At 40.8% G+C, this 12535-nt stretch overlaps 1 protein-coding gene across 1 annotated transcript; it reads left to right on the plus strand.

The window, feature by feature from the left end:
* Positions 1-288: 288 nt before the first annotated feature.
* LOC110297651 (olfactory receptor 6Z7-like) lies at positions 289-6917 on the plus strand. Its single transcript, XM_021166540.2, has 2 exons — positions 289-432; positions 5979-6917. Exon 2 carries the CDS (start codon positions 5979-5981, stop codon positions 6915-6917), a length of 939 nt encoding a protein of 312 aa, XP_021022199.1. The 5' UTR covers positions 289-432.
* The last annotated feature ends 5618 nt before the right edge of the window (positions 6918-12535 follow it).

The raw sequence follows: 12535 nt of genomic DNA on the forward strand, positions 1-12535 counted from the left end.
CTCTGTCCATCCTCTTCAGTCTCTACAGAGCATAAGTGAGAGGCTTTCCTCTCGACTCTTTTCCCAATCCACAGAGACCATAGAGATCTCTAGGGTTCAAAGCTCTGGCTTAAGTTCACATGGCTGCGCCTTCTCACAGTGCGGGAAGTTCATTCAGCAACTTCAAGAGCTCAAAACAGAGTAGAGGCAAAGTTTCTCTCTCTCTCTCTCTCTCTCTCTCTCTCTCTCTCTCTCTCTCTCTCTCTCTCTCTCTCTGTGTGTGTGTGTGTGTGTGTGTGTGTGTGTATATATACATTTCAAGGCAGATCTAACAGTTTCATCCTTTGGCATCTCTGTCTCTAAGCAAAAGCTGAATTTACATAAGTATCAGAGCCTCCTCCACGGTCAGAATCAACCAGAAAGGATCAATACCTGTCTACCATCAACTATCAGGTATGAAGACCCAATGTTATTCTTTGTGGGTGAAATTAAAGAACAGCAGAAACAAATCTTTTTTTTTTCTGACTGTAACTAAGATATCAGGTCCACGTTACAGGTTCTAAGCACTTTAGAGATACCAAACAGCTTAATCCTCAGAAATAGTAGTTTCATCTCAATATATAGATAGATATTGACACATACACATATGAGCAATAAATGATGGATGTATTGATGTATATTTAATAAATAGATGATAGAAGTATAGAGAATAGATATGAGATACATAGGTATATAGGTACTAGAAGATGAGTGTGTGGATACCCAATGAAATAGTTAGTTGATAGATAAGTGATAGAAAAATAGGTAGGTAGATAGACAAATAGATTAGCTAAATTATGGGATACATAGATGATATATGAAGTATAGGATAGGTGGATGAAAGGTAGATGTTTGGTAGATAAGATTGCTAGATGATAGATGATGAAGATACATAAATACATACATACATACATACATACGAACATAGAAACATAAATAGAAAGATAGGATGGATCAGTCGGTGGATGTATGGAAAGACAGACAGATGGTTAAGTAGATCTGACATAGATGGATTGAGTGGCTTTTGCACACTAGAATTATCTGTGGAGAAATATCATGTTTGTGCACGTTGGTCTCACTTCACAACCTCTGACTCTTCCACGAGTGGTCTACCATCCCAAAGAATTCACTCATGTTATATAACATGGATGAGCCCCCAAGAACATGCACAAAGTACTAAATAGAATAAGAAGCTTCCCAGAAACACATTGTTTCAAATTCTTCAAACACCTTTAGCTAAAATTCAGGTTCTTTCATGCCTCCATACACCTGGCCCCTCAGTGTTTGTAGAATTAAAGACCAACATATATCAGTTGAAATTCTAACTTCTCTTGAGATCTGTCATTAGAAGAATGAAAGCAACACCTGTTCATACCAGGGTCAGATTTAGGCCCTGATTCTTAATACTCTGTGTATAACCTTAAGATAAAACATATCTCCATGTCTCCAATTCTAATTTCTGAAAACTTTCTGATTCACCAGGCAACTAGAAAAAACGTGGTGGCTTTAAATCTTGCCTTAACAGTATTGTTCATGGCCCTAGATCCTGGAACTCTAGAGGATCTATCATAAAACCCTTTTCATCTCTAAATAGACTAAATCATGCAAAGAATGTTATTACTTGTTGATGTTTGCCACTTATGTGTGACTTTTGGACCCAGAAGCTATTGACTTAGCCCAGCAGCTAGTAATGCATTTCTAATGGTATATCATTGCATTTGAAGCAACCAGTTATGGATGGGTAACAGAAAGGAATTCATGAAGAAGTAATGTGGATAGGCAAAGAGATCAGTGGAAGGCCAGGAATGGAGAAAGAGCTTAAGGAGGGCAAAAGACTTCTCAGAGAAAAGCCAAGGGTTCCACCAGGTTGGTGGAAGCTCCATCTTTAGAAGCACATCTTGTTGATGACAAATCAGCAAGTCTTCTGTTTAATCTTGTAGTAAACACCCCAGACCCAAGCTCAAGAAGCTCGCAGACAGCTCCATGGCCTAGAGTGAAAGCTTAGCACTGAGGCATCCTTGATGGGAACCAATAATAGGCATCGTTTTCCGGGACTCACATTGATCTGCACTTCATATCTGTCATTCATATAGCTGAACTTTGATTTTTTCCTCCCAATAAATTCACTAGAATAATTGATGATATCCCTATTGCTTAGAAAAATGTGCATGGGACATAGCTACATTTGGTTAGGTGTCTGATTCTACTGTTTACCAAAATCACAGGTCCTATATAATATCTCTGAAATTGAGACCTGACACTATGATGAATCTCAGTTTCATGGTGTCTATAACAAACATCTGTTCATATCAAAAGATTAAATATTTGGAAAACACTACAAACTAAACAAAAAAGGAGAGATATCAAACATAAGGCAGAGGAGATTTGACATTCACTTATTGAGAGTTCTCTGTATACCCTTGCTCTTGGCAAGTTAATAATATCAGAACCTCAGCTTCCAATAAGAAATCACATTGTCTTTCTTTTTCATGATGCTGAGGATTGAACTTAGAAACTTATGCATGCCAGGCAAGCATGCCACCACTGGGCCATAATGCCACACCAGCAACTGTCCTTCTACAGAGACTTTAAAGAACTAACATATCTGTGTCATATCTAGCCTTACACTTTCCCTCCAGCTCATTCTGTCTCCCCATAACATATCTGTCCCGACCAGCATCCCATCTTTATTTTGTAGCCTACTACATGCAATTAGTGCTGCCCACATGTTCTGTGTGGGATCATCAATTGGGACATGGGCAACCTAACAATGAGCACTCCAACACCTGTGAAAAAAAAATGAGTCTTGCTCCCTCTGCATCATCAATTACTTTTAGCTCCTCAGCTAGGGGTGGAATATTTGGAGCACCTCCCCACTCCTTGCTAAAATGTTTAACTCTCTTGGTCTTGTACAATGCAGTTGTATTAGCCACTGTGCTGGGATGAGGGGCTGAGGAGGCAAGTTGGGCTTGTTCTGTGATCTCTGTGATGAGCTGGGAAAATGGAACAATTTCTAGTAAGGAACTGGGACTCTGGGACTCATATAAAAATCCATCTTGATTCTACTAAGAAAGGATCAGCTCTGTGAAGATAGAGGATTTGTCTGAGGCTAAACCATTGGTAAAAATGGTGAGGTAATGAGTATGTCTGTTGTTTACCAAGACACATATGCCCTGTGTGAGGATGTTGACAGAAGCCATAGTTACCATAGTTCTAAGAACCTGGTTGAGTAAGTGTTTAACTGAGTGCAAAAGATAAGGAAATACTGACTTGAGTATTTGGGTAGTATAATTGTTTATCCTAACAAGGCATAAAATGAAACAAATATATACATAAGAGAAATAAAGGGAAGGAGGGGAGGGAAAAGAAAACAAAGATGAAGATCCCAGACTGATAAATCTATACACAGGGGTGGGGAGGGGTGGAAAGAGAAGGGAATGGAGAGGAGAGGGGAGGGGAGGGGAGGGGAGGGAAGGGGAGGGGAGGGGAGGGGAGGGGAGGGGAGGGGAGGGGAGGGGAGGGGAGGGGAGGGGAGGGGAGGGGAGGGGAGGGGAGGGGAGGGGAGGGGAGGGGAAGCAAGGGTGAAATAGTTTATCTTCACAGGCAGAAAAATTGGACCAAGAGTTGTCAATCGTCTGCTATGTAGGACACTAAGGACAAAATCTGGAGGCTAGATTTTTAGAGCATTGACTTCAGTTGGTCTAGGAGAGAATGGCAAGTTGAATTTGTTCTATCTCTCCCGTGGTGGGGCCACATGATGGTGTGCAAAGCAGGGATCATTCAGGGAAGAACATGGGATGTTTTGTCCATGAGAAATGCTTGAATTGGGCTGATGAGATGGTTTTAAAAGTAAAGGCACTTACCTCCAAATAGGACAGCCTGTTAGATTCCCAGGATCCACATGGTAGGAGATAACTGAGTCTTGCAAGCTATCCTCTGGCCTCCACTCATGAGCCATGGTGCATGAACACACACAAATGCAACTTTAAGCAGATGGAATATTTGAGAGAATTTTTGAGAAGACAAAAATTTGTCTTCCTTGAAGAAGACAAGAGGTGGGCAGCTAAAACTCTTAAGTTGAAGGAATTTGGTAGAAGATGAAGCAGGTTTTCTGTAAGGCAGTTCCCTACGATAGAAGATGAAGCAGGTTTTCTGTAAGACAGTTCCCTACACCCTCAGACTTCCTTTCCCTACACCCATTGCACTTCCTTTGTCAAAATGTTCTTCCCAAATTTTTCCCACGGTAAGTGAGAAACCTCTCACCTAGACTCTTCATCATTTATGAATGAGTGGCCATCAATATCAAGATAATGCTGCTCAGGAGCTCTGTAATAGCATGCTAAACTCTTCTGAAATTATTGTCTCTATATCTGTTCATTGGTTCTATGTCTTGTAAGAAATCAGCCCCTAAAAGATGAGAGAGATGTTGCCTTGAATTGTTCAGAAAATCTATTTGATTATAGTAACAAGATATAAAATAAAATGCCTATGTTTAAGAGAAATAAAGGAGAGATAGGGAAAAATGAGAGATGAAGAGGGTAGGGGCACAGGGGAAGTGCCTAACTCATCACATGGACTTAATTCCACTGAGTGGAACCTATAACTGATACTCTAAAGCAAAAAGGACTCTCAAATTGTGTAATCTTCTATCTTTTTAGTCTTGGATGTTGGAGTATATTCTGGCCCTGGATTCAAAGGGCTAATCTCATGCAGTGGAATTAACAAGGAATGGAGTTGTGATGAGCTCCAGCTGCTTACTAGCTGTGTCATAGTAGGCTGTGCTGTCCCTACACTCGCCCTGTGGGACAGAGACTGTAACTGTCATTTAAGAAGCAAGGGGAGCCAAAAAAGATGGTTCAGCAGTTAAGAACACTGATTATTCTTCTAGGGGACACAGGTCCAGGTCTCAGTACCCACATGGCAGCTCACAACCATCAGTAACTTCAGTTCAGTGGATTTCATACCCTCTATGGCCTCCATGGGCACTGCATGCACAGGCATTCATGCAGGTAAATATTTACCCAAATAACATAAAAATAAATCTTAAAAAAATACAGAATAACTAAGTCATACCAGAACTCAATAGCACTGAATAAAGCAACAAAGTCTTCATGACACATTTCTGACATAACATGAAAGCTCAATGGGTCTTGGAGATTTCAGGGATCAGAATATACACCCCAGATTGCACCCATAATCCCCTCTGTATCTCCCAACTTTCCCCTAAACAGCAGTATGTGAATGATAATGAAGTATAGTTATGATCATCCACTTTGGGTGCAATCAATAGAATCTCCAACCTTCAACCCAACACAAAATTCTACAAATTATAAGTAAGTATATGTAGCCAAACAGATTGGGTCCAAACAATGGAATCTCTGTACTTCTGCTAAATGAGGTAACTTTTTTAGGATCCCAAAAATACTATTCAGAATAAAACTTTTTGTCTATGGGCATAATTATTTGACAGGTAAACATAATGCAACTCTGTAAAATAAAATCACTTTAAAGAAAAAAAGGACTCTGGTTTAGAGATTAGGACCATACAGGGTACTGTGGTTGTAGAAGAGTAGAGACAGCAGTCCTATTTTTCCTACATTTCAAGAATATTGTGAAACTGATGAGTAGGGAAATCTGCCTGGAAATAATACTTTTTTGAAAAATTGAAATGAAGAAAATTATAATCTCTTACACAGCAAATATCAATCTTTTCCTTCACTTAATTTCATGGGGAGCAAATTTTATCTTCTGATATTCCGATGGCCACAACCCTCCTATACACTAGAATCACCATCTGCAGCATTCATCTCAAGAATATGGAGAATATTCTTCCAGGTCAACTTCCAGATGTTGAGATGATTAACTTGCTCAAGGTTTAAAACACCATCAACATTTTTCTAATTGTTTTGCTATGATGCTACTAAAGAACAGATGATAACAGTAGGCTTGTCTCTCTACAGATGACTAGATCCTTGGAGTTGGCCAACATGACCAGGGTTCAGCAGTTCATCTTGCTGGGATTGTCCACTAGGCTGGACATAAGGGATTCCCTATTTGCTGTCTTCCTGACTCTTTACCTGCTGACACTTGTGGAGAACACACTCATCATCTACCTCATCTGCAGTCACAAAGAGCTCCACAAGCCCATGTACTTCTTCCTGGGCAACCTCAGCTGCCTGGAGATGTGCTATGTGTCAGTCACCATGCCCACCTTACTTGTGGGTCTATGGACGGGGCCCTACCACATTCCCTTCACACTCTGCATGACACAACTGTTCTTCTTTATAGTCCTCATCTGCACAGAGTGCACCCTCTTGGCTTCCATGGCTTATGATCGCTATGTGGCCATCTGCCGCCCACTACATTACCCACTGCTCATGAGGCCCCAAGTATGTTTGGGCTTAGCCTTGTCTTCATGGCTAGGTGGGCTGATTGTCTCAGTGGCCAAAACAACATGCATTGCCAGTCTGTCTTACTGTGGCCCCAATGTCCTCAACCAATTTTTCTGTGATGTCTCCCCTCTGCTCAATTTGTCCTGTACCCATGTGGCCCTCACAGAGCTGGTAGACTTCATCTCAGCCATTGTCATCTTCTGTGGAACACTCCTGGTGTCCCTAGCCTCCTATTCAGCTATTGGGATGGCTGTACTCCGCATGCCATCAGCTGCTGCCCGGCGCAAGGCCTTCTCCACCTGTGCCTCCCATCTGGTAGTGGTGGGCATCTTTTACTCAGCAGCTCTCTTCATCTATTGCCGCCCCAGCCGCATCAAGTCCATGGACCTCAACAAGGTGCTGTCTGTCATCTACACAGTGGTCACACCTCTCTGCAACCCTATCATCTACTGTCTGAGAAATAAGGAGGTCCACACTGTGCTGAAGAAGACTCTCCATTGGCCTTGATCACCATCTTCCAAACCTGGACCCCCTCTGACCATGCACCAAACATTCCTAAAGGTCTAAGGATGTAGTTTTGTGGAATACCTCTGTAGTAAAATGGACAGGCCCTGTCTTTTATCCCATACACCATTTTAAAATAAAAGTATTTCTTGGCTCCAAAACTCCATAAGCCTTAAACTCTAACAAAGAAAAAAAAGGAATTAAAATGGTTTCCATTTAATATGTGATAGTACCACACCAAGCAATAATTAAATCTGAAATACCCAAGGAGAAGTTTGCAAAGTCCAATAGAAAGCAAGACAAAGGTTGTCTAAGTGGCCAGGGACATCCTTCTTAAGTCATGATCCAGAGTTTGTGACTTGAGCGTCCCATCATTTTTATTCCTAGATGACTGATACATTTTTGCTGAATTTAAAAATGTAGGTATCTAGGTGGATAGAATTTTTCTTGATTTAATATTTGCAGTGTAGATATAACCTAATATCCATTTAATGATGGATGGATGGGTTAAACAAGTTAATTGAGAGATAAGCAATGTGCTCTTAAATAAAGAGAAACAGATTTTATGTGTTATGATGGGAATCAATATTAAATTTAAATAATCAAGTAAGGTGCTGGAGAGATGATGGCTCAGTGGTTAGGAGTGCTTGCTGCTTTTTCAGAGAACCTGAGTTCAGTTCCCAGCACCCAGTCACAACAGCTGGTAACTGTTGCTGAAGCAGAATCTGATGCCCTCTTCTGGCCTCCACAGGTACCTGCACTCATGTGCACAAACACATAGAAATACATGATTAAGTAATAGTAAAGCCTTAAAACTGTATTAATATATATTAATTGTCCACAAATGACTTCATTGTGGCATTTTATTGATGTATATAATGTACCTAGTCATGTTCACCTCTCATGACCTTCATATCTTCCTCCTAACCCATGCTGGTCTCTTTCCTCTTTCCAATAGTTTCCTTCCAATTTCATGTCTTTTATATCTGTTGGCCTGTATTTATTGTGCACATGGTTACTTTTGTGGCAGGGATATGTAAGGTCTGTTGTCTTGTCTGAACTGTTATGTTCTTTCTTGTGTCTTCAGCACCAACTGAGATTCTTTAACCACATTATATAATCATGGTTCCATGTTGGCATGCTCTTCTATACCAAGTTTCAGTAGAAGACTGGACCAGGTTTTTGCACCTTTAAAAACTCTGCACTCTATTTATAGTCTTCCCATTGGATGAGCAATCAGCTACTGTGGGGCTGGAAAGATACCCTAGAAACTAAGGGCACATACTGCTTGTGCAGAATCAGATGGCTCACCACAGCCTGTAACTGCAACTCCAGTGCACCTGGTGTCCTCTTCTGACCACTGCAGGCACTTGCACCCACATGCACATACTCCTACACAGATGACATTAATACACACAATTTTTGTTTAAAGAAATCAGTCAGTGCATGACTATAATTGATGATGTTCTGCTGGCCTTTCTATATAAATCTCTAAAATGCATCAGTAAAATTCTTTCTTTCCTACCACTTTTCCAACTCCTCTGGGGCCTAGGGAGTCTCTGAGGTCTAGGGCTTCATTTTAAGTTCTCTGTGTCCTCCTATTAGTGCAGGAATCACCTTCAGCACTTCAGAGACTCCAGATCCACAAAAAGGATCAGAGGTATGGTTGGAGGATCTGCTACAGGACCAGGAGCAGTTCCTCCTGAGACATACTAAAGTACTATTCTCCTGTTTCTCAGCATGTGTTCTGGGCTGAGTATCAGAGCCCCCTCCTGATCACATCATTGAGGCAGGTTCTGTGCCTACTCCCTCCAACCACCAGGTGAGATACTCCAGTGTTGTTCTTTGAGGTGAAGGCAAGGAGCCTTGGTGAACACCTCTAACACACAGGTATTGACTAGTTTTGCAGAAATAAACAAATTTAAGCATCAGATCAACTGATAGATGGTTGCAGTAATTGTGTCTAGAAGTTAAATTAGGAATAATGCATACCCCATCTAAGTGGCTTCTTAAGTACAAGTTAGGGTAAGAGAGATATCCTGTCTCAATTTCAAAAATGTTAACCATATGTTATACCACCCCAAAGAGGGCTGGCACGTAGTGGTTATTGTTGTATGGATTTGGTTCATTCTAGGGAAAGATTGAGCACTCCTACATCCCAGAATAGACAAGGCAAGATTCATTATATTAACTGATTCTTAGAGTCATAGCTCTTCAAATACTTAGAATTAAATACAGCTGTTTGCCATTATGCATACAGCCCCAGATGCACTGTATTTCAGTGTATATCTTTCTCTAATTTTAAATTTTTCTTTTGTTCTTTGATAATCTTATACAAATATAAAATGGATTCTCATCCATGTAATATCTCTGCCCCCTCTAGTGTCCCTCCTATCTTTATTAATTCTCTACTCCTTTCATTCTCTTTCAAACATTCATGTCTTCAAACCTGTTGGGCATCTCAGTAGGTACAAAACTGAAGACAGTGACTTCTCCAGAATCCATTTGGCTGATGTTCCTACTTCTTGAATATCAGTGGAGCGGAGTGGAGCTATATTCTGCTAAAGACTTCTACTTTCTCATGAGGGAAAGTCTAAATTTCATTTAGAACATATAGATTCTATGAAACTCGAAGCCCAGGTGTTGGTCTCCATATTACAGTCCCTCTTCAACAACGGGGAAAAATAATTCAGGATACAAATCAATACCGTTTTAACTGTGAAAGACTGTGTGTGTGTGTGTGTGTGTGTGTGTGTGTGTGTGTGTGTGTGTGTGTGTGTGCCTGCCTATCTGTCTGTCTGTCTATGGCTGTGCTTGGATATATGTGCATGTACAGTGCTTGCAGTGGCCAGAAGAGGGTATCAGTCATTTGGAGCTAGAGTCACAGGTGTTTAAGAGGGGCCCGACATGGAGGACTCAGGTCCTCTGCACCTATTTAACCTATTTAACCTCCAATGTCCTTCCTTTAAAAAAAAAAGTACAACAATCAAGGCTAAATGCTCACGGAAGTAAATGGAAAGCATTGTAGTCCCAACTCCTCTAGTCTAAATCTTGCTAATGCTGTGATACTTTAATACAGTTCTTCACGTTGTGGGACCCCCCAACCATAAAATTGTCTTCATTGCTACTTCATAATTGTAATTGTACTACTGTTATGAATCATGTAAATATCTGATATGCAAGATATCTGATATGTGACCCCCCCAAAAGAGTTGTGACCCACAAGTTGAGAATCACAGCTCTAGAGAGTAGACTCAATTCTTATTCATCACTGTGCCTCTTTACTACACAGAGACACTTTTGGAAGACAGCACAGGGCTCACACCTGTATTTTCAGCTGAACCATTTATGACATATTCCAGCTCTTGAATTGAGGGTGCTGTGGTAGGTCTCTGGAGGTACACTTACAGTACTTCTAATAGTTATATAGGGCAATGCAAGTACTCTTGGATCGTCAATCAGATTATGTAGCCGCAAAAAGAATTCATGCAAGTGGAGAGTGTGGAGTCATTGCTAGAATATCAGGAGATTCTGGCAGGAGTACGGTGTCAAAACTCTCAGTGGATGGGAAGGACCAAAGGAGGAGATCATGTTACATGTTCTTGAGAATGGAGACATTTTTTTCTCATCCGGTACTTAACTTGGGAAGGTGTGTGTGTGTGTGTGTGTGTGTGTGTGTGTGTACCAGATACATTTTGTGTAAGTCTAAATCCATCGTGGATGTCTTCTATTTCTCTGCACTTTGATTTTTGAGATATCTAGCTGAACCTAATTGGTTAAACTGGCTGGGGGCTCCCGGTATCCATTCTTTATCTTCTACCCCCAGGTGCTAGGGCTACAGGTGCATGCCACCACACCCAGTTTTTACACAGGTAGTGAAATCCAAACTCAGGTCCTTGTGCATGTATGGAAGGCACTTTACAGACCAAGATATATCTCCAGCATTAAGAGGAATATTTAAATATGGAAGACTATTTACTCAAGAAGCCAGAAGCTCACTAGGTCAGGAAGCTTGCTTAAGATTACCACAAACGCCAAACTCAATTTCTTGAGAGGCTCACTTTTGTTAAAAATAAAGAATAGCTACTGCAGACCTAGCTGATGCTCAGTTGAAGAAGAAGCCTTGATTGGAGCAAAAATAGGTCCATTCAACTATAATAGAAACTGGCATGAATCTTGATAAAATATGAATGATAGATACCATCTATGTGATTATGCTTTGTAATTTGATCTCATCAAAAACTTCATGAGGAAAGGTGACTATGTATCCCTTGTACTGATTTGAAAACAGTTGAAAGATTGTGAAAAAATCCAAAATTGTATCATTTGGGATAGAATGTAGATGGAATTTAGATCACTTGGTTCAAAAAGAAAAATGATTGTATAATATCCAGGAAGTATTATTTGTAATAGGAGTTCTTGTGCCTGGAAACGCGGTCGCCAGATTCACATCAGCACTTCAGCTTCTTACTCTGTATAAAGTCATGTGTTCAGCATTTCTGTCTGTAGGACTCAGTAGTTCATGACCTTTATGCTTGTCCCAGAACCTTAAGATCAAATGGTCTCCAGTGTTTCCAAATCGCATTCCTTGGGAAGCTGGTTCCCTGTTCCGAGACAAGGAGGCCAGTAGCAACCCCTGCATGCCCAGTTTCCTCACGACTCCTGCTCCTCAGACTCAAGAGCATCTGTTTAAAAACTTTTTCTTGACTATTGTCAATACAGGAGCAATGGACTTGGGTGAGCAGGTATCACTGTAAAGGGATGTGCAGTCTTTGAGAGTGAGTCAAGTAGTATGGCCGGGTCTCGTGACATATCTATTTTTCTGCTCTTGAGGAACCTCCATATTGATTGCCATAATAGCTGCACAGGTTTGCACATCCACCAATGGCGAAAATCTCTTTCCATTTCCTCACAGCCATGACAGCATCTGCTGTTTATGTTTTTCTTAAAGCCTTAACCATTCTGACTGGGATAAGGTGAAACCTGAAAGTAGTCTAGTTTGCATTTCCCTGATCACTAAGTTGAAAGTTTTAAAAAAATATTTCTTGGCCATTGGTACTTGCTCTTGTGAAAACTCTCTGTTCCTATCTAAAGTTCTTTTTTAAAAAATTAGTTCTTTGAGAATTTCATCCAATGTGTTTTGATCATATTCACCCCTCTTCCATCTTCTCCCAGATTCACTCCACTTCCCTACCCACCCAAATTTGTGTCACTTTTGGTCTCTTGTTGTTGTTGTTGTTTTACACTAATAAAATCTAATTTCTCCCATGCATTTTTCTCTGTGTCGCTTTCCATTGGAGCATTGTCAACTTACAAGGGCCTATACTCTTAATAAAAACTGATCCCCCCTCCCCTCAGCTCTCCCTTGCCAACAGCTCCTCCGCCAGGGGTAGGACTTCATGCCAAACTTTCTTCTTCTTCTTGGGAACTTCCTGGCTCAGGCTTGCTCAGGTTTTATGCATGCTACTGTAAGTTCACATGTGTAGCTGTCCCACTGTGTCCAGAAGACAGCCTTTCCTTAGATTCATTCACTGCCACTCACCCCCTTTTTTTCCCAAAATACATTGTATAAATATATAAAATTATTGAATAATAAATACAAATAGGAGCTGGCAAGATGG

This window comes from Mus caroli, unplaced genomic scaffold (genome assembly GCF_978045245.1).
Source record: "Mus caroli unplaced genomic scaffold, Mus_caroli_1 scaffold_8, whole genome shotgun sequence".
Classification (NCBI taxonomy): domain Eukaryota; kingdom Metazoa; phylum Chordata; class Mammalia; order Rodentia; family Muridae; genus Mus; species Mus caroli.

Bases quoted from the DNA above. Each gene is read 5' to 3' on its own strand.
- LOC110297651 (XM_021166540.2), top strand. From the start codon at position 5,979: ATGACTAGATCCTTGGAGTTGGCCAACATGACCAGGGTTCAGCAGTTC.